This window comes from Physeter macrocephalus, chromosome 11, assembly GCF_002837175.3.
Source record: "Physeter macrocephalus isolate SW-GA chromosome 11, ASM283717v5, whole genome shotgun sequence".
Classification (NCBI taxonomy): domain Eukaryota; kingdom Metazoa; phylum Chordata; class Mammalia; order Artiodactyla; family Physeteridae; genus Physeter; species Physeter macrocephalus.
In genome coordinates, this window is record NC_041224.1 from 88,960,128 (window position 1) to 88,988,057 (window position 27,930).

At 38.5% G+C, this 27,930-nt stretch overlaps 1 protein-coding gene across 1 annotated transcript in view; it reads left to right on the top strand.

Moving 5' to 3' along the window:
* The window catches only part of ATP8B4 (ATPase phospholipid transporting 8B4 (putative)), a 257,286-nt gene that overhangs the window by 133,322 nt on the left and 96,034 nt on the right, over positions 1-27,930 (top strand). The window contains exons 8-12 of the mRNA XM_055088239.1: positions 468-538; positions 5,866-5,948; positions 16,101-16,259; positions 22,761-22,849; positions 25,429-25,622. Of these exons, the coding sequence (XP_054944214.1) occupies positions 468-538; positions 5,866-5,948; positions 16,101-16,259; positions 22,761-22,849; positions 25,429-25,622 (596 nt within the window). The remainder of the gene's footprint in view (positions 1-467; positions 539-5,865; positions 5,949-16,100; positions 16,260-22,760; positions 22,850-25,428; positions 25,623-27,930) is intronic.

The window sequence follows — 27,930 nt, forward strand, 5'->3', positions numbered from 1 at the left end:
CTCCATCTTCTTTTCCTGCCTCCGCTCTTAACTGATAACCACGGAATTAAAGTATGTGCATGTAAGTATTTCCAGTTGTCTTATTTATTGGGGAAAGTTTTATATTTCCCATTAGTAATTATCAAAGAAAGAAAATAGAATTTTATATATTTCTATGAGATATATAAATTTTATATAGAAATATAAATTTAAACATTTCTATTAAAAAAATTAAAGTCGCTATTAATTTATATGCTATCTCTCCCCTTGCTTATGTTCTGATGGTCAAGGGTGTGCAAACCAGGAACAAGGAAGTAGAGGGTGGGTTTGATTCAGGGCATATGGTAGAGAGATGGAACAGAACTTCACCTCTCACTTTTTTTCTAAGGCTCTGATGGCTCATTAGTAGTGGAGGGATAATACAATGTAGAAGGTTTTCAATCAATCTTCCCTTTTCAAGTATTCTTTATCCTGGTTTTTCAAAATAGGCTGATCTGCTTCTCCTATCAAGTAGTGAGCCACATGGCCTCTGTTATATTGAAACTGCTGAGCTTGATGGGTAAGTTATTAAGGTCAAAATAATTATTTAGATTGGTTTTCAATTTATTTAAGAGTAATAGCTTTAGACGGCCGCATAGCACAGGGAGATCAGTTCGGTGCTTTGTGACCATCTAGAGGGGTGGGATAAGGAAGGTGGGAGGGAGGCGCAAGAAGGAGGGGACATGGGATATATGTATACGTATAACTGATTCACTTTTTTATACTACAGAAACTAACACAGCATTGTAAAGTAATTATATTCCAATAAAAATGTTAAAAAAATTAAATTAAAAATTAATTAATGAGATGATAGATGTTCACTAAACTTATTCTGATAATCATTTCATGATGTAAGTCAAATCATTCTGTACAACTTAACCTTATGCAGTGCTGTATGTCAATTATATCTCAATTAAACTGGAAGAAAAAATTAGATGTAAAGGACATTTTTGCAAAAATTGGTGACATTTGAATATGGGATGTGAATAGATAATATTATTATATAAAATTAAATTCCTTGGTATTTAAAAAAATAAAATTCCCACTGAGCATCATAGAATCTGAGACTGACTAGTAACTACTTCTACCAGAAGAATCATGATCCAAGATTTTCTATTATTGTTTTTACACTGATAATTCTTTATTATTTAAGGGAAATTGCAAATGCATCTGTGTGCTTGAAATTACAAACAACTTCTCCCTGAAAACGTTATGCTAAAGAGCACTTAGGACACGAATTTAAAATATGAAATAAAATAATGGGGATATATGTATATGTATAACTGATTCACTTTGTTATAAAGCAGAAACTTAACACACCATTGTAAAGCAGTTATACTCCAATAAAGATGTTTAAAAAAAAGTGTAATAGCTTTAGCAACAGGACCTAACTTAAACCTTAAACCTTATTCTTAGATGTGGTATATGTATACAATGGAATATTACTCAGCCATAAAAAAGAACGAAATAATGCCATTTGTAGCAACATGGATGGACCTAGAGATTATCAAACTAAGTGAAGTAAGTCAGACAGAGAAAGACAAGTACCATAAGATATCACTTATATGTGGAATCTAAAAAAAATGATACAAAGGAACTTATTTCAAAGCATAGACTCACAGACGTAGAAAACAAATTTATGTTTACCAAAGGGAAGGGGGGAGGGATAAATTAGGGATTTGAGATTAACAGATACACACTACTATATATAAAATAGATAAACAACAACAAGGACCTACTTTATAACACAGGGAACTATATTCAATATCTTGTAATAACCTATAATGGAAAAAAATCTGAAAAAGAATATATATATATATATAACTGAAATATTGTAAATCAACTCTGCTTCAATCAAAAAAAAAAATCTAAAAAGGCCCTAATTCTTCATTTTATTTTCTTGGAAGAAATAAGACTCTAAATTGCAAAGTCCATTTGCTAATTACTTTGCAGATCTTGTGAAACCTCTGTTTTTTCTCTTGAATTTATTTCTTTCAGAAACAGTGAGCTAAACAAATATATGTAAATAGCTTTACACAGGGACTTTTCACTGAGATTCCCTGGAAGGGTTTTCTGTTTGTTTGTTTTTAATTTTAAGTGATTCTCTAAGGAAAGTGAGAGGAGTGACAATCAAGATCCCTTGAAGAGAGAGGACTGATGTTACTTTAGAAGGCAACTTTTGGAACTAGGTCAAATGAAGATGTAGAGAGATAAGAGAGGAATGGAGTAGGATGCAGTTTTGACATTGATGCTAATTTGGAATTTAGTTATAGACTGTATAGTAATTCTGTTTCAGTGAATTCAGTTTGTCTGTCTGACATCAAAATATTTATTGACTGCTTACATTTTAAAGATACTATACGTGTGCTTTAGATGAATTTCATCATTTAATCCTAATGTAGGTACTATATAAGCCCTGTTGTACAGGTGAGAAAATGAAGGCTTAGAGAGATGAAAGAATTTGTCCCAAACTTCTAGAGAGTGAAGCCAGGACTCAAACCTGGCAGCTGACAAAAGAGCCCATGGTTTTAACCATTGCCTTCGAAATAAATGCTATATTGAGCTATCCAAATAGAGTTCAGTGTGTGTGATCTTACCCTTTGTCTGGGCAGAAGCTAAAATAGTGCTAAGAGGGAAATTTATAGCAATACATGTATACACTTGAAAAGAGAAAAAGCCTCCAATCAATGATCTAATCTTCCATCTCATGAACCTAGAAAATAGCAAAATAAACTCAAATCAAGCAGAAGTGAGGAGATAAAGAGAAGAAACTAATGAATTTGAAAACAGAAAAACAATAGAGAAAAGTCAGTGAAACAAGGAGCTAGTTCTTTGAAAACATCAATAAAATAAACAAACTTTTAAGAAGACAGGGAAAGAAAAAAAGAGAGAAGACCCAAGTTAACAATATCATGAATGAACCAGGGGATATTATGACAGATCCTGAAGTGATCAAAAGGATATGGAAATACTACAAACCACTCTATACACATTAATTTAACAAAGTAGATAAAATGGACCACTTCATCGGAAAACAAGCTAGAACCCATCAATATGAAATGCGTAATTTGAATAGCCCTGTAACTATTAAGGAAACTGAATTCAAATGTAAAATATAAAACTATAAAACCTTTAGAGAAAAACATAGTAGAAAATCTTCAAGATTTAGGGCTAGTCAAAGAGTTCTTAGATTTGATCCCAAAAGCAAAATACATAAAAGGAAAATTTGACAAACTGGAATTCATCAAATTAAAAATTTTTTCTGTGCAAAAGACCCTGTTAAGAGGATGAAAAAATAAGCTACAGACTAGGAGAAAATATTTGCAACCTATCTACCTGACAAAGGACTTGTATCTTGAACATATTAAAAATCCTCAAAACCCCACAGTAAAAAAACTAAACAATCCAGTTAGAAAATTGGCAAATGACATGAAGGGACATTTCACTAAAGATGACATACAGATGGCAAATCAGCACACGAAAAGATGTTCAACAACATTAGCCATTAGGGATATTAAAATTAAAACCACAATGACATATCACTTCCCACCTATCAGAATAGCTAAAAGAAAAAATAGTGAGAACTCTAAATGCTGGCAAGGATGTTGGGAAACAGGGTCACTCACACATTGCTAATGGGCATGTAAAATGCTACAATCACTCTGGAAAACAGTTTGTCAATTTCTTAAAAAACTAAACATGTAACTACCATATCACCCAGCAGTTTCATTCCCAGGCATTTATCCCAGAGGAATGACATATGTTTACACAAAAACTTATACACAAATGTTTGGGGCAGCTTTATTTGTAATATCCAAACACTAGAAACAACTTATATGTCCTTCAACAGGTGAGTGGTTGAACAAACTGTGGTATATCCATATCATGCAATATTACTGAGCAATAAAAAGGAATGAACTATTGATACATGCGACAACCTGGATGAATCTTCACAGAATCATGTTGAGTGGACAAAAGCCAATCCCAAAGGGTCACATACTGTATTACTTCATTTATATAACATCACTATAAAATTAGAGTAGTGGACAACAGATTAGGGATTGCTAGGAGTTAAAAATGGGTTTTAGGAGGCAGGGAAGTGAATGTGTCCATAAAGGGAGACTGAAGGAATCCTTGTGGTGATTGAAATGTTCTGGATCTTGACTGTCAATGTCAGTATCCTGCTCATGATATTGTGATATAGTTTTGCGAGATTGTACCAGAGGGGAAATTGAGTAAAGGGTACAAAGCATCTTTCTGTATTGTTTCTTATGCTGAAAATCATTTTGAAGTTTATCAAGATATTGAGGCAGATTAAGGAAGAGTATGGCATGACACTGAAGGTAGTAATCAGGAGTTTTGGAAAAGAAATTTTTTTTATCAGTAAGGTCTATGTGTGATTATTTTTCCCCTTTAGCTTCCACATCTGAAGGTGGAAGTGAGCTGGCAGAGAGAATCCTGAGGAAGTAACTTAACATGATGATGAACTTTGATGAGTGACGGGATTTATGGTCATGGAACGAGGGCTGTCTGGTCCAGCTGGTGTAACTGTTTCAATTATTTGAAAAGTTGTTTAAATGACCAAACTCATTTCGGTCCTTTAACCTCAACACAACTGTCTCACTCTTTTCCAGCAAGCCCAGCTCAATATCTGCCTCAATTATGAAGTTATTCTTGACTATTTCAATCCCTACTCATCTCTGCCTCCTACGAATTGATAGATTTAGATCAATAAGATTACTTTTAAACAAAGACATTTCAACTATACATTCAACTTAATGTTTCATGAAGAAAGCTGTTTCACCAGTGGGCATTCCTTGGGTTGGGTATATATTGTCGTAACATCATTGTGAAGCTCACTCATGGGAAGTTTAGACTAAATGCAGTCTCAGGTACCTGCTCAGTTCTCTAAATTCAATTATTTCATGGTTTGGCATGTACTTCTAAAAGGCGATATTTGCTTTTTTACCTACCCCTTGTTTCCTGCAAGAGGACAATAACATTTAGGGGCTGCATTGAGGTTCATGAGTGACTATGGTATATATTCAATCAATATTTGTTAACTGAATGAGCCCACTACTAAACATCCCATAAAGGTAGAACTCTGTCAGATGATCTTAAGTTACGGTAGAAGAGAATTAGGTTGAACTCAGTGAGGAAACTGGCATTGCAAACTCTGTAAACACAAGGCTTTAGTGATGGCCATAGAATCTTCACTGCTGGTCATTTCACGAATACCAGAGAGCCACCTGTCCAATGTATATGTGGTCTTGCCTGGAGGAAGATGACCAGCTCACTGTGATCTACTTAGTTCTTGTCTAGTTGTATGATTCTAGACTTATGGGATTCTTGGCTTGATTCTCTAAGAAAAAGAAAGCTGTATTCCTTTTCCCATTGGAATTTCAGCTACTGTGAAATTAGCCATGACCATCTCTTACAAGTAAAACTCCTACATAGGTAGCAGACTCTGGAGTGATACTGGCCTCCTTTATTTGGCAACTATGTTCCCATTCCTAATGTGTTTTGTAACTCATGCATGATGTCTAAGTAGGTTTGAATGAAAGCATATTTATTACATCCTCTGTTTTTTCAAATAGCAAAACAGATTACTCTGTTGTTACACAGATGTGCCGTGGGTGGAATGCCAGCTCTTAGGAGCCTGCAAAGCCCTGTCCATTTTCCAGAGGTAGTGTGGGAGGTGTGAATGACATTCAAAGGGAGTTTCTTGAATCTCTTGTGTTGGATTTTGCATGTGCTGAGATTGCTGAAGTGTCCCTGATGGCTTTGTGTAAAATGCTGTTGGGCTGTTCCATTTAAAAGTTCATGCCATGTCAATTAATTTCACAGGGAAACGAACCTTAAAGTGCGCCATGCGCTATCAGTTACCTCAGAACTTGGAGCAGATATTAGCAGACTTGCAAAGTTTGATGGTAAGTGTTTAAAACTGACAAACAAAAATCTCAAAAAGCTTTTGTAACAAAGCAGTGTAACAAACTAATTATATGAAATTCAATTTATGTTTCTTTTTATTTGGTGGAAAGACATAAAATTCTCCAGGCATTAAAGCCTGTAAGCTCTTCTCACACTAAAGAGTAAAAGTGTTTTACTCTTTTACTCTCCAAGGGGAGAATGGCTTTATCAGTTCACCGTTCCTTTCATCCTTGTTTCTTCTTCTCTAGATCTTATTTTCTCTAGTCCCACAATACCCTTCACTTGCCTGACCTAGGTCTCCTTGGAGCCTTATGCAGACATGCTGAGGATGAATACAGGCCACACTCTTATTTCTAGCTTTAACCAGCCATCCATTCTCTGGCTCCATAACAAAGGCCAAACACTAGACTGCAGACTTCACTAAGACGTGCCTCATATATTTCTGTGTCTTTCAGAGTGCCTGGTATAATGTCTTAAAGATAGCAGGTGTTCTAGAAGAATATTCTGATTTATTAATCAGTTGGTCAGCTGTTGCACTTTATTTTAGACCATGGTTTTGCTATCACCATCTTTACATCATTCAACCCAATCCCCTGCTCCTCAGCATGGTCTCTCTTGCCTGTTCTACTCCAGCTGTGTCTTGTTCTTTTCTGTTAAAGCTGTTGCAGAGAAACAAAATCCTTCGAGTCAAAGCAGAGAGCCATTAATGGTGGGATTCTAGGCACCCTGACAGACTGTGGGAGAATCTTTGGGTCTTTCTGGCAACCCCTCAGTGGTTTCTTGCTTTACACACTTGTAGGCCTGGCCTTGAATATCAGTATTTTCATATAGATTGGTTTTATTTATTAACAAATATTTATGAGTTTGAGACTATCTTTCAAAATGTTTTCTTTGGAGTCCACTAAAGGAAAATGTGGGCAAGGGTCTTAGCATGATCCCATGAGTTAGAGCACAGGCAAATTTAATTTTAAAGTTTCTCAGTGGACAGCTTAGAGCTTATACTGCCTGTGCTTTGCATTTGCTTTTAAACTCCCTCTGATACTGTTAATATTTTAGTCTTTCTTAAATGAGTGGTGTTGTAGAAAATGTTTATAGAAAAAAAATTTTTCCTCCAGTGTGAGATTTAAGTCAAGGGAATAGCCAGGAAACTGAATGGCCCAAGAAATATTTTGATTAGATTAAAACAAATTACACATTTTCTACTAAGTAATTTTTTCAATGAAATGTTACTGTTACATGAATCCAAGAAAAGTAAATTGTGTTCATGAATCAAAATACTCTCTTAAAATATGTCATAGACTATTTATGGAGTCCTAAAAGGGCAACCTAAATGTAATTTACTCATTTCTTTCCTGGTAGAATTGTACCTTTACACCTCTGTCAGTCTATGAGGAGGTAAAAATGCATGACTTTTTGCTTACTTTGCCATCAAAAAGAAGAAAATGATGTTATAATTACCAGTTCATTTTCTTTCACAGATACTGGTACAGATAGCCTACACTATGATTCAGTTACAAACAACCCTGAAATCGTAGTGACATAAAGAGTTGAAGTCTGTTTCTTCCTCATGTCACATCTGATGCAGGTTGGGTGGCCTTCTTCATCTTGTAGCCCTGATGCCTAGACTTGCGGCCTTTAAGGTGAGCACATCAGAGTAAGGATGAGATGAAAGAGACAAACTGACTTTCAACTGCTCTTCCTCTCACGTTTCGTTGGCCAGCGTGAGTCACATGGGCCTGACCTAACTGCAAGGGAGGCTGGTAAATAACGAGTATGGATATTTGTTGAGTACTGTCTCTACCACACACATCCTCTGACCATAGGTCAGTTCCAGGGTAGTGGATAAAGGGCCAGGCTGGATTAGGTAGACTTCTTACTTGGAACTGCAGGAATGGGGCCAAGAATCCTCCTTCTCAGCATGACTCCTTATACTCTTCTTAGTCCTCCCTACCCTGCTTGACTTTTTCTTCTCATAGCACTTATCACCATCTGGCATACTCTACAAATTGCTTATTTTCTGTTTATTATTTATTGTCGATCTCTACCTGCTTCAATGTAAGCTGCACAGGGATCTTTGTTTTGCTCACTGATATATGCCAAGTCCCTAGAACAAAGCCTAGGACAGAATAGGTGCTCAATAAATCCTTGCTGAATGCATGAATAAATGGTCACAGGTGCCGGAGAATGGGGGACAGGATCAGCCTCAGGCCCCAGAGAGACATGATAGAGCAAAGGAATGGCCTAACGTAAGGGATTGAGAGTGGAGTGTGAAACGATGGGGTGAGGAGGAGGCTTACTGATGGGAACTTGTAAGACAAAGCAAGGGTGCTGGGTCCCCTTCTCCTGGAGGGCAGTGGCTAGGAGAGGGGTCATCTGATGGTTTTACAATGTCTTTTCTTCAGAATCTTTTCTCCAAACACAATTTAACACAAAAATCCCAAATTTAAACCAATACAAGTGGTGCTACTTGGGCTGAAACAGGAAAATACTTCCTCACCTAAAATAATTCCTTTATCACAGATGGGATAACAGGTCCTGAGAGGTCAAAGGACTTGCATATATATATATAAATAGTCTTTCGTTAATGCTTCATAAAATTTATTTTAAAAGTGTATTAATAATTATTACTTAATAGTTGTGGCCTGAATTTGCTTCACATAGCACAGATCATTCACCAAATCTCCAACATATAATCATTTTCCCAAATAAAGCCAACACAGACCTCTCTTGTCTCTCATTTATACGTAAACTGTGGTCACTTTTCAGAGAACATATAATGCCAAATTTACGAGGCTGGTACGCTTCTGGGCTAAATACCAGATTTCTGCTAAAGTTACTCTTTCATTCTTAAATCTTGGGTTGAATTTCAATCTACCTTAAAGTTCAAGGCAATATGATGTTCCGTGGGTTTAGCCATATTAAAATATGATTTCTTGTTTCCAAGAAAGCATCTGAAAATGAACGGAGGGATTGGGGGAAATACTGTAAATTAGATACAATATACAAATCAGATTTCGCTTGTAGGCAGCCAAATTTAAAGACGAAGAGAGTGATGCAACATGTGGAAAAGTCTTTGAAAGAGTTGGGACAGTTAACATACCCCAAATCCTTCCCACAATTGCTTTTGCTTTCTTATAACCTTCAACTTTTCCTTCATTTCCTTTTCTCCAAGCCCTAGTTTTGAGTTCAGTCTCTCCCTGCCTCTGTGACACACACGTTCACACACCATATACTATATACACACATTTCTTTAATGACCCCATTTCACCATTTTTCTTTCCTCTGTTTTTGCATTATTTCTAACTATTCTCTTTACATCTTCCTCTTTCACTCTTTATGTTAGTTTACTTATCTCCTCTACCCACATTGTCTCTTTTTGTTATTTTTTATCTTTTCTGTTTTCATCACTCTCTCTCTATTAATTAGTTTATTAAGTTTATTCATTAAGCACCCCTAAGGACAAGATGCAATACAAAGTATGTAGAATTATAACACATCTTCAATGTATTATCAAGGTTCTTTTGATCCTTTTACTCCTCCAGTCTTCTTCTATCCCCTCTTTTATGTCTCCTCTGTTAACCTTTGTCATAATGGGGTATCAGTAGATTTCAAGTTTTCTTCTGGTGACTAAAAAAAGATTTCCTTGAATCATGGGAATTAAAACCAGATATTGCATCTTTTAGCTTAAATTAAAAGTATGATATCAGCATTGTGTACATTTGGAAATGCTCTGCCTGGTTACGGCAAGGTCTAGTAGATGAGACAGACGTGTGAGGCATGCCCTTTCTGTCTGTGCTAAGAATATCTTTTAGCTTGTGACTTCTGGGCAAATACGGGTATGGCCTTATTTTTGCTTCTAGTTACCATGTGGTTTTTCTTCTGAGATTTGTCAAAATACTTTCTTAACACCAAACTACAGTTTTTTGTCCTTGTGTCATAAGGACATATCACATCTTCTAAGTAGCTGAAGACCTGAGTTTCCCAGTCCTAACCCTAGAGAAGTCCGCACTGGGAATGCCAAACTGGGGACAAGACCAAGAGTCAAAACTGAGACGGGTAGGGCTCCAGGATGTCTCTTGTAAGTCTCCCTGCCTCCCCACTTTTGCTCTTAAACCCAAGGACAGTGTCTTGTTGGTGGCCTCTTTAGGCATGGCATGAGCTTTTTTTTTTTTTTTAAAGATTGTCACTTCAGACTACTTTTTTAAAAAAAATTTATTTATTTATTTATTTTTGGCTTCATTGGGTCTTCATTGCTGCACGTGGGCTTTTCTCTGGTTGCAGCGAGCGGGGGCTACCTACTCTTGGTTGCGGTGCAAGGGCTTCTTGTTGAGGTGGCTTCTCTTGTTGCGGAGCATGGGCTCTAGGCGCACGGGCTTCAGCAGTTGTGGTTCGAGGGCTCTAGAGCACAGGCTTAGTAGTTGTGGCACACGGGCTTAGTTGCTCCGCAGCATGTGGGATCTTCCTGGACCAGGGCTTGAACCCATGTCCCCTGCACCGGCAGGTGGATTCTTAACCACTGCGCCACCAGAGAAGCCCAGGCATGGCATGAGCTTTCATTCATTCTTTTCTTTCTTTTATCCATTCACTCAGTCACCTGTTCATTTATCCACTAAACGTATATTTAACACAATGGCAAGGGGATACAGTGTTTAGTAAGCCTGGGGATACAGTGGTTAATAGGTCAGACGCAGGCCTTGCTTTCATAGTACTTATAGCCCAGGGGAGAAGACAGACTTGAACAAGAGCTCATTCCCAAAGAAGCCTTTAATTAGATAAAAGTCCTAAAGTTCTCAGGCCCTACACATGATGTTGACACATGAAGAAGTACTCACTATGTACCAGGCACCATGCTAAGTAATTGCACATATTATCTTACTAAATCCTTACAGCCCTGGGAGGAAGAGATTATTATTACTTCCAACTTATGGGCAAGGAATTTGAATCCCAAATAAATTGAATAACTTTCCCAAGGTCCCAGGGTTACTAAGTGTAGGAGTTAGAATATGAACCTAGGACTGCTGGCAAAGCCTAGTCTATGAAAGGACATGAGAGGCTCTAAACTGCAAACAGAAAGGCAGCATGGGAGAGTCAGGGGAATCAGCATGACTGCTTAGCTCCTGATCAGGGTAAGATACACATTTCAAGAATATTTTAAACCTGAAAATTAAAAAAGAATTTCCAGAGATCAATTCCATCCCGGACTCAGATGACATCATCTTGTTTTTAAAAAGTAGCAAATGGGGCTTCCCTGGTGGCGCAGTGGTTGAGAGTCCGCCTGCCGATGCAGGGGACATGGGTTCGTGCCCCGGTCCAGGAAGATCCCACATGCCGCGGAGCAGCTAGGCCCGTGAGCCATGGCCACTGAGCCTGCGCGTCCAGACCCTGTGCTCCACAACGGGAGAGGCCACAACAGTGAGAGGCCCGCGTACCCCGCCCCTCCCCAAAAAAAAGTAGCAAACGTTCTCAGTGATCTTGAATGTCAGGATCCCCAAGAAGATCTCGTAGAAGAGCTGGCCAAACGTAGAGAGCAGCACATGCAAGATAGAGGTGGGTTTTGGTAGGTAAATCCATTTATTTGAAAAGTTCTCATATAAATATTTTTATACATTTCAAACATCAGAAAAAAATTGATATGTAGTCTGTTGAATATTATAAAAAAAGATACATAACGACTTAAAATTATAACAAGTATAAAAATAGAGTGGATCTTGATTTTTCATGTTGAAGTCTTACAGGAATTGACAAGATTTACAAATAATAACGGGAAATAGTTTCAATTGTACATTTGTAAACTGGTCATTCTTATGCCTTGGGGAAAGCGCCGGATGTAAATTGTCCAAATGTGCTTAAGAATCTTTTGCATATTGTTACTGGCTGGACTAAGATCTGTTTTTTTGCAAATATGACAAGTTTACATATTTTGTATGACTGTTAATACTGAGTTTCGAACCAGGGAAAGGTTGACTCCATTTCAGGAATCTTTGTGTGTTTTTGTGATCCTTTCTAAAGAAAAGCATGTGTGTAATTAAAACACAGAAAAACAAGCATCTCTTTTTGGTTAAAAAAAAACCAAACACACAGAAAGGCTTGGTTAGCATCTGTGACTTTTTAAACTTATCAGATATGTTTCCTATTCACCTGGACAGAAGCACAGCCTAACAGCAAAGCCGATGTGACTGTGTAAGGCATAGATGCCTTGTGAAGACAAGGAGGAATACTCTTCTCTTTACTGCTGGTGTTGATGTGGCCATTATGGTGGTGATGATGGATGGCTAAGGCTTAATAGTTGAAGAATAATGAGGTTTTAGAAAATGGGAAGGTGACATTCTTCTTTCTAAGAAAAAATAAGTATTTATCACAATCATCAGGGCAACAGTAGAGGGCAGTCTTCTAAACTCTAAGAAGCTCTTGGCTGGAGAAACTCTTGAACAGCAATGATGATGTCTTATTTATTTATTTTAAATTTACCTATTTATTTATTTATTTATTTTTGGCTGCGTTGGGTCTCTTGCTGCGTGCCAGCTTTCTCTAGTTGCGGCGAGCAGGGGCTACTCTTCATTGCGGTGCGTTGTGGTGCGTGGACTTCTCATTGAGGTGGCTTCTCTTGTTGTGGAGCATGGGCTCTAGGCACGTGGTCTTCAGCAGTTGTGGCTCGTGGGCTCAGTAGTTGTGGCACGCGAGCTCTAGAGCACAAGCTCAGTAGTTGTGGTGCACAGGCTCAGTAGTTGCTCCGCGGCATGTGGGATCTTCTCAGACCAGGGATCGAAGCTGTGTCCCCTGCATTGACAGGCGGATTCTTAACCATTGCGCCACCAGGGAAGTCCCATGATGTCTTATTTAATAGGTAATTGTCTTAGGGAAGAGTTGTAGCGCAGATAATCAAGAAGCATTGCTAATAATAATATCCATAAAGAAATAAAGCCAACTGCTCTGGAAAAATCTTGAAGTACTGGGTACTGAATTCCATTTCCACTTTAAGATAAACACTTTAGTTTGAGAAGGTTATTAGGATGGGATGGTAATTAACCAACAATCCAGCTGACTAAATTTAGAATGCTGGCAGGGTTCAGAGTGAAATCTTGTGGATTTTGTTCGGTATGGCCTCGAGTATTTCTGTGTGACTGCAAACTGGATGAATTGCTGTCTGCTTACACGTCTGTTATCTTCAGAGAAGCAAACAACTGTGACTGGCTAGTTTCATTATATTTAATACTTCATTATTGACATGATTTTTTCCCAGTTATTTTATTGCTCATTAAAGATGACTTTGTTCTCTAAACATGTGTTCAGCGAATAATTATGTGAGAAACAATGCTATTTTTCCTAAACTGTTTTCTCATCCATTGTCATCTGACTGTTTACTGCCTCTTACTCTTTGACACAATTTGCAAAGGGAAGAAAGGTCCTACAGTTTTTCTCTAGTCCTTATTATGCTTTATGAGAGGAATATAGTTTTGATTGCTTCTGATGTGCTTTAAGTTGCCCACCTTGTTTTCAGTGTTTTCAGATCTATTTGTATCCCTTTAGAGTTAGGCCAACCTAAGTCCCCCATTGTGGCTGGGCGATTATGTCCTCCAGTCCCCTTTATCATATTACCATGGAAATATACCACTTCTTTCATTCATCTTAGATCTGCTCTAATACTCATATCATCTCCCAGTCTCTCTCTTAAAACCATCTTTCCATCCATCTCTCCAACAAGTATTTTTTAAGATCCTATTATGGAGCCAGTATGATGGGTTATGGGGATATAGAAGTGAATCCAGTGCTCCCTTCAAAGAAACCTGCTCACCTCTTTTGGAAAGAGGCAGAAAAGACATTGGGAAGCTTGTGTTTTGTGCTAACAGGGCTAAAAGGGGGAAGCTGAGCACTTCTAAAGATTAAAAAAAAAGTAGTTTGGCTTTGTTCTTGCCACTTTGTTTTGACTAGGTCCTGTATTTAGTATGTATTTAAATCACTGGGCCCACACTCTTCCAGAAGGGCTGAATTGGAGTTTGGCTTCCAAAAACTGAGGCAGAGCCCCTTGGCCTTACTGCCTGTTTCTGTCTAGAACCACACCCTTGGTGTCAGGCCAGAAGTGGATGAGCCTTGGGGCCAGGGAGGAGCGAGCCAACATGTTCAAGGCTGTATTTGCCTCCATGTCAGTCTTTGCTTACGACAATAAAAATGATCAAATGAGCCTGTTTTTTATATTCCTGTTGGCAGGAACTGTGTATCATGTTGTTTTTGCCCAAAGCACTTTTTTTTTTTTTTTTTAGTGGCCAAGTTTGAAGCCTGAGAAATTGAGTCTTGGGTCAAGAATTTGGAATAAGCTTTGAGGGTTGCTGTCGACCCGTAATTTTATGTAGGTTTTGCTGGTGACACCCAATTCAAGGTTCTACAAAATTCAGGAATGTATATTATTGGTCAAGAAAAAAAGATACTGAATTCTTATAGTTTAGAAAAAGTCTTCTCTTCCACAATGTAATTGTCTAAACAACTTGGGCCAGTTGAAATCAGTTTTCATTTACTTTTGAATATCTGTGATATATGCTGTAATGGGAGCAAACAAGAACTTAGCCACTTCCCTTCGTATAAAAAGCAACTTTGTACAGGTTATTTAGCCTCATCCAAATCCTTCTGCTAGCACGCTCGCAGTTAGCAGTGGATGTCTGGGAAGAAGCCAGTGTGTGTCCCAGTTGGGAGTGTTCAGGCAGCGACACTTTTATGATACTGGAAAAAGGTAGCTGGAGTTGGAAAAGCAGCCCGGAGCCCTCGAGTCTCTCATTCCTTGCAGACTCTTGTTTTTGTTTTTTCAAGCAAGGTCTATGAATATTAGTAATCTGGTTGGTTAGGAGTGATCAGGCCATGTGAAAACTGGCTACTGTCACCTCGGTCCATGAGTTTTAAAAGGAAAACATATCATCCTACTAAGGAAGGGAGCCCATCTAAGAAGTCTCTAAGTTCAGGAGGTGTTTGTTAGGGGTATAACAGTGCAATACAAGGTTCTGTAGGCCTGGCTGGCCTCTCTTCCCTTCAGTCAATGCTGAAGATGTGCTTCCTTTTTTCATTTTCCAAATGACACTTTTTATGTTGCAATCTACCCTTTTGGCTTCTGATTAAATAAATGTATTTTTATTGTTTTCAAGAGAGAATTTTGTAGACACTAATCTTACCCCTGGCTGGCTTGAACCCTGTTTGGATCTACCCTCAATCTCCTTTTTCATTCCTTCCCTCTCTCTTTTTCTTCCTCTCTCTCTCTGTCTTTCAAATCTTTGTACTCATAACTTATAAAAAGTTAACCCCAACTGTTTGCAATGCAAATGTACTTGAATCTACTAGATATATTTTGTGACAGGGTTCATGAAAGATTATTTCTGGTTTGTTTTTCTATCAAGAGAACCCTCACCCTAAAAGTGTATTTCCTCAATGAAATAATGGAACGAATTGATTCATTGATTTAGAATGGGCATGCCCTTAGTTTGGAATGGGCTTGGTATTAAAAAAAACTAGAAACATCTTCTGGACAGTTTGGGGCAAGTTATATGGTGCCTCTGAGAGCCCCCAGATCTCTGAATCTAATCAAGATAAGAAGCATAGAACAGCTGAAAGGAATCACACGCATTCTCAGGCACATGTGGCAAACAAGACCCAGGTTTCTTGGGGGTGGAATATAGTAGGAACCCCGAAATTCTGATTATCAGCCTAGAAAGACCCAATTAACTTTGGTTGTGAAACTGGAAGTATGCCACTTTAACCTGTGTGAAAGTTACATTAAATAAAAAGAGATGAAATAAGAAAAACTTTTAGGATCATCCCTGCTTTATCTTTTCAAAAATCATTTGTTACAAACCAAAAGTAGATTAGTGATTTTTTTTCTTTTTAAAGGAATAAACATCCCATGGCTCTTGAGGTTTCTGTTCTTATTTGGACAGTGCAGAAAATTATGTTTCAAAATATCTGATGGATTTCCATCTTTGTACCCCTCCCAGATGATCTTTCCTAGCACAGCCTAGGATATATGTGCATATGTGTATATATAACACTGTGCTGTCCAAAAGAGAAGGAAAATGTGCTGTATGTTAGAAGTTGGGTGCTAAAGCAGTACTGTGGACCTCTAAAGAGAGTTTGAGGTGAGTCATAAAGACGTTTGTTTTTTTTGTATTTTACAGGGATTGTTGTCTGTGAGGCACCTAACAACAAACTAGATAAATTCACTGGAGTCCTCTCTTGGAAGGGCAGCAAGCACTCCCTCAACAATGAGAAGATAATCCTGAGGGGCTGTGTCCTGAGGAATACCAGCTGGTGTTTTGGAATGGTTATTTTTGCAGGTACAGAAGACTCTCCAGGGTCTGTTATGGGAGAGCCCTTCCTGAGATCCGCATGAGCACAGTCTGCGGCTCTCCAGGTTGGATGAGCACGGTGCTTTTATTGCATCCAAGGTGCCCTTCTGGGTTGACTGCAGAGTGCAGGGCACCAGGATAAGACACCGCTGCTCTGGAACTAGTTTGTGTGGCCCCACTCTGCAAGGAAACACTGACATCATGAACTTATTCTTAAGAGTGCATGGGCCTTAATTACTCAGATGCTAGATATCTACTGGTTTTTTTGGGGGGGATAGATTTTTATTGGAGTATAATTGCTTCACAATACTGTGTTAGTTTCTGTTGTACAGCAAAGTGAATCAGCCATATGCATACCTATATCCCCATATCCCCTCCCGCTTGAGCCTCCCTCCCACCCTCCCTATCCCACCCCTCTAGGTGGTCACAAAGCACCGAGCTGATCTCCCTGTGCTATGCAGCTGCTTCCCACTAGCTATTTTACACTTGGTAGTGTATGTCTGTCGCTACTCTCACTTCGCCCCAGCTTCTGCCTCCCCGCCCCATGTCCTCAAGTCCATTCTCTATGTCTGCGTCTTTATTCCTGCCCTGCCACTAGGTTCATCAGTACCATTTTAATTTTTTTTTAGATTCCATATATGTGTGTTAGCATACCACATTTGTTTTTCTCTTTCTGACTTGGTTCACTCTGTATGACAGACTCTAGGTTCATCCACCTCACTACAAATAACTCAATTTCGTTTCTTTTTATGGCTGAGTAATATTCCATTGTATGTATGTGCCACATCTTCTTTATCCATTCATCTGTCAATAGACATTTAGGTTGCTTCCATGTCCTGGCTATTAATTCAAAAAGAGACATGTACCACAATGTTCATTGTAGCACTATTTACGATACCCGTTGTTTAATTTCTCATTCTCTAACCCCGTCTCAATCATCCCCATCATTATATGTATTAATCAGCCTGCCTTTAAGAAAGCCCCAGCTCTGCTTTTAATTTTGTAGTTTGCCAAGTTCAAGCAATCCTTTTGGAAAAGCCTTCTTAGAGATCCTGCAGTTATTTCTGTGTCTATTTCAGAGCTTCTTCTACTATTCGTCAGCAGGACAGCGGGTCCTGGAAAGACTGTGCATGCTGGAGGTGGGGATGGGACTTGGAGGAGGGAGGGGAGTGCCTCCTCCTCTGCCTGCTGCCACTTTTCCTGTCTCTACTTTGTTTCTAAGGGCCCAAGATGGCACTCTCCTGCTAAGGAAGCTTACAGTAGCACCATTTCGTAAAGCCTCTCAAATTTCACTCATGGCTTCAATTGCCAGTCCTTGATTTTTTAAAAATCCTGTTTATTGTGACACCAAATTAAGATGTGTCTTGGGCCCATTGACTATATGTGCAATCAAAACTGGAATGTTCTTCTTAACTGACTTCCTTCAACAGCAACAAAATGTTCATTAAAAACTCAAAAGTGTTCCAAATCTAGAGAAATCCTCCCAATTCCTCTTAAATACTCTCAGCTGTGGGTGTTAGCAAGGCTCTTGCTGCTTGGGGCATTGCCATTGTAAGGACTTGAGAAATCCCTAGAAATGAGGCTGTATATACAGTTTTATCTGGGGATGAATCTGGTTTCATAATGTTTTCACCAGATGCTTTTACTCTTTAGTCAGGGGAATAAACCTATGATCATCTATTTCCTTATTTGCATCTTGTATTGAGAAAAAGAGTGCTAGGCTTATACGTTAACCTCTCTTTACCTTCCCCCTTTAGTCTTTCCATTTAATTAAGGGGATATTTCTTGGAGGTCCTCAGATGTGAAGGACCCTCTTGGTTTGCTCCCTATCATTAGAGAAATGGGGGGTGCATCATCCTAGGAGTGGGCTGTAGCCCAAACTTTTGTTTGCATTTGTGTGATCTTGTTTGGAATGACTAATTCGGAAGTATGGTTCAGCTATAGCATGTTATGCTAGGACAGCTGCTGAGAGCCCCTCAGGGGTCAAGCTTTCCTTCATAATGTTGGCTCTGTGGGAAAATGCTCCTACATAGAAGAAAGTAGAGTGGTAAGCTGAACAGGTCTCCCTCCAAAAAAGTGTAACAGTTCACAGAATTTGGATTGGACAGATCTGAGTTTAGATTTGTTTACCAGCTGGAGAATGTTAAACCTCGATTACTTAAACTTCCTAAGCTTTAGTTTTCTCTGCTATAATATGGGGATAAGAATGAGTACATTAGAGAATCACTGTAAAGGCTCAGTGAGGCAATGCATATGGAAGAGGATGCTTGACAAATGCTATTTTCTTTCCTTCCCTGCATCTCCCTCCTTTCAGCATCAATTCACAGCGCATTGTCTGCTCCATAGGCTGAGAGTTTGGAAAATGTACTGCTCTTGGATCTCGGCAGGGAGAAGTGGGGCATCACCCTCTTTTGTGATGTGACTTTGATGTTCACTGGCAGGGGATCTTCATGAGGCAGATATTTGTAAAGCAGAGCATGCCTACATTGACTTTAGTCTAGGCACAAACGTTACTAGAAAGTTCAACTAGAATAACCCCAGGCAGAGGAATCATTGGTTTCGTCAATGTCAGAGTTGAACAAATGAGTGTCTCAGAACCCCTAAGTCATGAGACATCTAATTTGGGGAACTAGTTTTAGGTGAACACCTAGATCTTATGAAAGTTACCCAAAACAAATTATTAACTATTCTTTCTGTATTATTACTCTAGTTATACCTGCCATTGAGGATTGTGTAAGGAGTATAGTTGACATAAATATGGTTTACTTTACAAATCTATAATTTATGAGGGTCTAATATACATTAACAGCTAGGCCATGCCTCCCTGGTATGGTTTTCCTTTATCTCAAGAGAGGAGAAAGGCCTGTTTCTGAGGGTACAAGTCAGAAGTCTTATTCATTTAAGGCGTCCATAGAAGTCAGCACCATCTTGGTGCATAGTAGGTTTTTGTGCTGGATGTCTTCCATTTGCCCCTCCAGATCTACTCTCACCATTTCACACTCTTTTCTCTGCCTTGGGAGGCTGACTTGTATGGTTTACACTAATAGGTTTCCTTGAACTTTGGTCCTATCATTGGGGGTCCCTGGGAAGAGATCAAAGGAAGAAGATTGAGGTCAAGGTATTTATTCCCCCAGACTGCCTACCTTCAAGCTGGCTGGGTCCCTCAACATAAAGTCACTCTTCCTCTAAAGGCTGCAGACGTTACACAGCTCTCTCCTTAGGGTCTAATAACCACCCCTTTCCCTCATCCTACCCTCTGGTGTAAATTGAGAAACATCTTGATTGCTACCAAGTCCTTGGTTACTGCATTGACCTTTTACTTCTATACCTCTGATACACCCACTCACATTTTGTAAAAGTCCCTTTATAAATAAACCTTTCTCTAATTATCCTTGATCAATGTGTCACCTGTTTCCTGTTTGGACTCTAAATGAGTCACAGTCTTAAACACACATTGTTTGAATGAGTCAGTGAATTAATGAATTAATGGACTATTTCATATAGCTTTAAAAATAGTGGTTAAGAGCAAGAGCCTTAGAATTAGATACATCTGGGTTCTAGTTTTGGCTCTGATGCTTACTAGACAAAAAAAAAAATCTCAGGCAAGTTATTTAAATTCTTTAATCCTGAGTTTCATTATTAGTGAACTAAGGATAATAGTACCTAATTTTTTGGCTTGTTTTAAGCATTAGTGAGATAATAGGTGAAAAGGACATATGCACATTGCCTAAAACATAGCAGGTACTTAATAAATAAATCCATTCATTAAACAGTTATTTATTGAATACCTACTATGTGGCAGGCACTATGCTACTTACTTATTTGCAATTAAGAATGTGAACAAAAAAAGTGTGGTCTCTTCACTCATGTGGTTTTGAGTCTGGTAGGAGAGAGAGACATTAATCTTAAATAATTGTAGTAATGAGTATATAATCTCAAACTGAGATAAGTGCTCTGAAGAAAAAGAACATGGACTCACAGGAGTATGTAGTGGAGGAATATGAAGGGAAAGAACAAGCTAGCTAAAAGGCACGCCATAGGCAAAGGCTCTATGGTAAGAATGAGGCTGGGGAGGTAAAAATAAACAAACAAACAAACAAAAAACTTAAGAAGGCCAGTGTAGAGCATGGAAAACCTGGAGGATAGAGATGACCATGTGACTAGAGACAGGGATATGGGCCAGATCATACAGGTCCTGTGGTCTGTATCCAGAATTTTGGTCTTTATCCTGAGAGCATTCAGAAGCCATTGCAAGTTTTTCAAACAGATGGCATGTGTGTAAGTGTTAAATTTGAAAGTTTCACTCCTGCCTACGGTATTTTTAAAGTTGGTAAATAGGGTCCTGGAAAAAGTGTATGATTCGGGTGGTGGCAGAGTACATGTGGGGAGACAAAGTTGCTAGGCTTTTACTACAGTCCAGTTGAGAGATGACGGTACTTTGGATTTAGGGTGGGAGTGATGCGATAGACTAGACTCTTAGGTTTCTCCCACTTTTCACAACTGGATGGATAGTGGTGCCATTCATTGAGATAAGGAACCCTGGAGAAAGGTCACAAGTTGGGCTTGACAAGGGCCACTTGAGGGGCCTTAGAAACACCAGGAGAAGATATCATATAGACAATCAAATATATGGATTTAAATATATGAGTTTAGGGCTCAGAGGGTCAATCTGAGCTGGAGATATACATTTGGCCTACAGATGTTAATTGGAACTGTGGTCTTAGATGAGATTGCTCAGGGAAGGTGGATTGAGAAAGAAGAGAAGATGGCCTATGCCTGATTCTAAAGAAGTCTCACTATTTAATGGCTGGGAAGAAAGGAATGAGCATAATGGAAGACAAAAAAGAAGCTATCAAAGAGGTAGGCGGGAAAGCAGAACATGTAAAATGGAAGCTAAGGAAAGAGTGTGTTTCAAAAGGATGGAGTAGTCAACAGTGTCAAAGGCTGCTGTGAGGTCCAAGAAGGCATGGAGGATATTGATGATAACACCAAATTTGTTTTGGTAGAGTGACTGGCCCAGAAACTAGCTTGAGAAATGAGTGGGAGATAAGGAAAAAGAGGCTGTTGAGTATAGAAAATTCTCTCAGGACTGTGATTATGAGGGGAAGAAGAGATGTGTATATCCACATCTGTGGATATATTTAAATAAGTGCTTAAGAACCCATTCAGTGGATTCTTTGCTAGTCTGTGTGTGTATGTATGCCTAAGAAATGTAAATTTTTAGCACAAAACTGGTCTATATTTCAATATAGATATATATTGAAATATATATATTTTAGCAATCACAAACTCTATTTGCTCTTTCTGATCTTTACTAAAAGAAATACTTCCCACCCTCAATGTCCCTATGATTTTAATAAATGATTCTGAGAAAATGCGGGTGGTCTCCTTTACACAGTAGTGGCTGGGAATAGGACACTGGTGTACAATTTCCAACTCAGGACAGTGAATTTTTTGAGACCCCAATCTTTGCTCCAATTTGTCTTTCAAGTAAAGGAATCTTTTAAGGATGTTCCCATGCTTCCCTGATTCTAGAATGGTGTATAATTCCATGTGTGCCCCGCTTCTCTCTTTTCTTCCCTTTCCCTTCTCTGCTTTTAAGTGGCTGCATGGATTGGTGATTATTGTGGAAAGATGAAGTGGAGAGGGAAGACTAGGGAAATCTGATATAATTAAAATGTAATTGCTTCTATTGAGCATCTTCTTTGTCCACAAGAAATTTCCTTAGCAATATAATCTAATATTCTTTGTTAATCATCTAATAACCTACCTCTAAAGCAGTTAATAATATTCTCAGATTTTCTTGAACAAGGCACTTAGTAAATATCTAACATGGGATTTAAGAGAATTACTTGAAATAAATCTAACAGAATTTAGGACAATTCTTGCCCTTACAAAAAATACATATTATATAAATAGTGTGCAATACACAATAAAGGTTTAAATTACTTGCTGTTGTATTGTTTGGAGTTATTTTAGTTTCTCTATTAAAGGCACCTCACATCTTTTTGGGAAACACATCCAGAATTTGATTTCTTATCTTAACTTTCCATTCAGACCTGAATTGTGTTCTGAATTGTGTTTATTACTACATTCTTTTAGACATTTATAAATTATTCCTCAGTTTGACTGACTTCTTAATCTTTAATTGCTTCAAACTATAAGCACATCCATACACAGATTTTTGAAAAATAGCATTTCTTAAACCTTTTAGCTGCAAGTTATGTCTGGATTTATCCCCTTCTAAGAGGACCAGTTCCCTTGCAATTTCCAGGATTGCTGTTAAGCCACCAGATGAGCATCATAAACAACTTAATAATAATCCTGCTCTTAATAAAAGTCAAATTATTTTGAAAAAACATATTATTTTCCTTTCAGGAACATTTGATATAAGTAGGAATTAATAATAATAATAATAATAATACATCATCTAATCATTTCAAAGTTATATCTTTTTCTTTCTTTCTTTCTTTTTTTTTTCTTTTGCAGGTCCTGATACTAAACTAATGCAGAACAGTGGTAAGACAAAGTTTAAGAGGACAAGCATTGATAGACTGATGAATACTCTAGTATTATGGGTAAGTTACATTAACAAAATTAGGCACTATCATTAGTCATTGTTATCTTAATATATTTCTTACATTCTTCTGGGAATTCTTTCAGAAATCTGCATTCTCCTTGTGGAATTTGTATTTGGGGACTTTGCATTTGGGGCCCAGTTCTACTGTCTTCTACTTCCTAGATTATGATTTCTCAACCATTGGTAGAGTTTCTCATGAGATGTAGGTTAGTGCTTATGGAGGCCTTCATGGCCTTGCAAGACCATTTGTTTTTAAAAAACAAAACATAATTTTTAAGGTAGTTTGGTCTTTTGGTCATGTTACCTTTGCTCATACCCTCTCTACATAGCTTGTGGACAGGGCTGGCTTCATGGATATGTGGCCTGTGAAATCACACAGGGCCCCCACTCAGAAGGGCCTCACACTTGGCTTATTGATCTGTTGTTGCTGTGTAGAAATTCTTCATAATTTTGGGAGAAGGGGTCCTGCATTTTTATTTTGCACTGGGCCCTGAAAATTATGTAGCTGGTTCTGCTTATAAATCCTCTGAGGCCCAAGTCACTGTTCACCTCCTTCATGAAGACTTCTAAACCTCCTGGGCCCATGGTTATCTCTTTCCTCTGAATTTTTTTCTCCTCTGAATTTTTTGAAATGATTTTCTCTACCACTTGTGAACTCCAAAGTCAGGTCTTCTTCACACCCCACGCTTTCATCGGTTAATCTCATGCTTTCTCATGCTGTGGATCTGATTGTTATCTGACTTTTGTGTCATATTGCTTTGCCTCCTTATATTAGGGTTGAGTTTAGAACATTGACTTTGAAATATGAGGACAGTGACTTTGAACCATGTTTCCCTACCAGCCCCATCACAGACTCACAAGTAACGTTAAAGAATCTGCACTCAGTAAATATTTGCTCAACTGATACATAATGGTGGGACCCTGAATAAGGAAAAAAAGGAATGAACTCTTTGGGGGCACAAAATATTGGCCAGGCTCTGTGTTTTACTTTCAGTGTCACCCTCAGACCTGGGCTTTCCTCCTCTCATACCCATAGAGTCCATGAGGCCAAGGGGACATTCCCAGAAGGAGTCTGTGCCCACCTCCTAGAATTCCCCATTTAAACGGCCTTGAGCCCAACTGTAGGGCTTGCATGGGGATTGTATATGTATCCACCACAGAGTAAGCTTATTGGTTGTGAAGCAGGCACTGTCGTAGCTTTTTCTACTAGAAAATTGAATGATCCATTGGGGAATTAGAAGCCAGGTTCATCCTAAATTAGGGCATTTGATACCAAGCATCACCAAATTTAATGTTCTTAAAGTAATTTACCTCCATTAATTTGTAGTGTTAGCCGTTGAAAGGAAAGAGGATACTGTGAGACAGGTACCAAATTGGTAGGATTTGGAGGATTCACAGTATTACTTTTCTCTAATACCTGGTTTTCTAATATACCTTAAATTAGGTTTTCCTGATTTAAAGTATATTAATATACTAATATATTTTAAATCAGGTTTTCCCCAACTTTGTCTTCTTACATGCCTATTTTGTCCATGAATGAATAAAGGAGGCAGTCCTAGAATGCCTGAATATTCTTTCTTGGGGGAAAAAGGAAATAGGAGAGAAATAAGTCCTGTTTTTAGCCCCACTCCTCCCTCAACAGTGACTGGTATCTGCTCCTAACACAGTGACACTTAGCAAGGTCCCCAGAACATTGTGTTCAGCTCAGGTGTTATATGTTTGGTGACTTTGTGTCCTTCCTTTCCAAGTTTGGGATTTTGGACTTACAAGGGACTGGCCTTGCTGTCTTCCTAGTTGCTTTACCTCTAAAATGTCTGCTTTGCTAATACTGATACTACTCACAATGTAACAGTTGGCTAACAGTTTTCAGGTTGCTTCCTACTTTTTTTTAAATCTCAGAAGCAACCTGAAAACTGTTAGTATATGTCATGACGTATTTTAATTAATCCTTATCTTTCTTGTTGACTTTAAGTAAGGATTGTGCAGCTAGGTCTGTAGCCAAGAGACTGTACTAGTCTGAGACAGTCCTTTATTACTGATATTTTCTTCCTTTTGCTTTTATTCTTTGGGTTACCATATAGTTTATCATTCAAACAGGATGCTTTTGAAGGTGAAAGAAGGGAATACTATTAATATTACGCCTGGAAAATAGATGTAAACTGGGACTGACCAGAGCAAATCAGTACATATGATCTTCTTTACTTAAGCCACTTAAATATATGCACTCTTCACAAATAGAGGATGTGAAGTTATTAGCTTTGTGACCATAAAGAAGTTATATAATCTGTCTGGGCTTTTGTTTTATTTTGCTTTTGGCCTGTAAAGTGTGAATAATGTTTGTTCCTATCTCAGAGAGTCAATGGGAGAATTAAGTGAGAAAATGTATGTAAAATATTTAGCCAAGTTCCCAACATAAATATATTACATTTTACTTGTATGATTAATGGTAAGCAAGATGAGCTTTGTATAACTTGCTTTTCAAATGACAATTTCTTGGAATTAGAAACGTTAGATTGCCTTGATATTACCAGTCTGGGATTCACGTTAACCTTAACCAGACCTCTATTCTCATTTCAGATTTTTGGGTTTCTGATATGCTTGGCAATTATTCTTGCAATAGGAAATTCAATCTGGGAGAATCAAGTTGGGAAACAATTCAGAACTTTCCTCTTTTGGAATGAAGGAGAGAACTCTGTGTTCTCAGGATTCTTAACATTCTGGTCATATATTATTATTCTCAACACAGTTGTACCAATTTCTTTATATGTGAGGTAAGATGAGAGTTTATACTTTGGTGAAGCCATTTCATCAAAAGTCTTTGTTCTGTGTAATCATTTTTTTTGTTTTAAAATTACAACAGTGAGATAGATGTCTCCCTCCAACTGCTCATGATCTGCTACATCTGTTACAAATGAGGCAACTAAGCTGTTCAATTCGTTTAACTTTTACATTTTCAAATTTCAAAAAATGCATTTCATTTTCTTCTTGATTTGGTTTCTTAGGAATGTTTTCCTTTGGAATACATGGACTATGATATAATCTCATGCAACCTGATGAGTCAGAATTGGGTTGATGTTGGGAAAGAAATGGAAGCGTATTTGGGGAGATCTATTGAGATGGTGCCTCTCTAGCACTAGTCTGGCTCCAGATACCTGGATTCAGACCCTGTTCTACCACTTACTAGCTCCATAACCTTGGGCAAGTTACTTCACCTTCTAGTACCTCAATGTCCTCATTTTAAAAATGGAGAAAGTAATAGTTCTACTTAAAAAGATTGTATGAGGAATAAACAAACCTGTAAAGCTCTAAGACAAATGCCTGACACATTGTAAGAGCTTAATGAATATTAATTTTTACTATTATTATTAGTAACTATCAGTGAGTACATGGAGGAGTTGAAATATAGTTGGTGGCACTTATTCATTGTTGAATAAGAAGTATGGTTCATAACTCCCTCTACAACTTGATCTGTCATTTCTAGATTTGGTCCTACAAACTAGAGCTAAAATGGTCTACCTATCTATATATACATAAGCAAACTTCTCTCTGTCTCTGTCTCTCTGTCTTGCTGTCTCTCTCTGTTTCTCTCTCTATATATATGTATATACATATATGTGTGTGTTTTATATATATATATATATATATATATTTGATAAGGTTTCGAAGTTGGCCCTAGAATCTATACCTAGGACATTTTTTTTTTTTTTTTTTTTCCGGTATGCGGGCCTCTCACTGTTGTGGCCTCTCCTGTTGCGGAGCACAGGCTCCGGACGCGCAGGCCCAGCGGCCATGGCTCACGGGCCCAGCCGCTCCGCGGCATGTGGGATCCTCCCAGACCGGGGCACAAACCCGTGTCCCCTGCATCGGCAGGCAGACTCTCAACCACTGAGCCACCAGGGAAGCCCCCTAGGACATTCTTGATCCTAATCCTACCAAGACTGAGTCAGATGGTCCCAAAGACACTGGAGCCAAGATGAGACTTGGTTGTTTGACATTCTTTTTTTTTTATTTGTTTGTGTTTTAAATTTTTGGCCTCACCGCAGGGCTTGTGGGATCTAGTTCCCCAATGAGGGATCGAACCCACACCCTCAGCAATGAAAGTGAGGAGTCCTACCCACTGGACCACCAGGGAATTCCCTATTCCCCTTTTTTAAGGGAGAAAAAGAAGAAGGTGGTAAATTCAGGATGAACAAAACTATTAAGAAGTATAACCTTAAAGGTAGCTCCTCTCCAAAAATAGAAATCATAACAAACAGAACTGCATTGCATTGCTTTAACTTAGACTGTGTTCATCCAGCAGCCCTCTGCTGAGTGCCTGCTGGGTGCCAGGCACTGTGCTAGGCATGGGGACATGCACGAATATGGACACGCCTTCCCTGGAGCAGCTCACAATCCAGCCTCCCTTGACAGATTAGAAAAGATATTTCCATACAAATAACCCAAAGAAAGTTTAGTAGTAGTTGTTTTTTTTGGTTTGTTTGTTTGTTTGTACTGCAGGTTCTTATCAGTCATCAGTTTTATACACATGAGTGTATACATGTCAATCCCAATCACACAATTCAGCATACCACCATCCCCACCCCACTGCAGTTTTCCCCCCTTGGTGTCCATAGGTCTGTTCTCTACATCTGTGTCTCAACTTCTGCCCTGAAAACCAGCTCATCTGTACCATTTTTCTAGGTTCCAAATACATGCGTTAATATACTATATTTGTTTTTCTCTTTCTGACTTACTTCACTCTGTATGACAGTCTCTAGATCTGTCCACGTCTCAATAAATGACTCAGTTTCGTTCCTTTTTATGGCTGAGTAATATTCCATTGTATATATATACCACAACTTCTTTATCCATTCATCTGTCGATGGGCATCTAGGCTGCTTCCATGACGTGGATATTGTAAATAGTGCTGCAATGAACATCGGGGTGCATGTGTCTTTTTGAATTGTGGTTTTCTCTGGGTATATGTCCAGTAGTGGGATTGCAGGATCATATGGTAATTCTATTTTTAGTTTTTTAAGGAACCTCCATAGTGGCTGTATCAATTTACATTCCCACCAACAGTGCAAGAGGGTTCCCTTT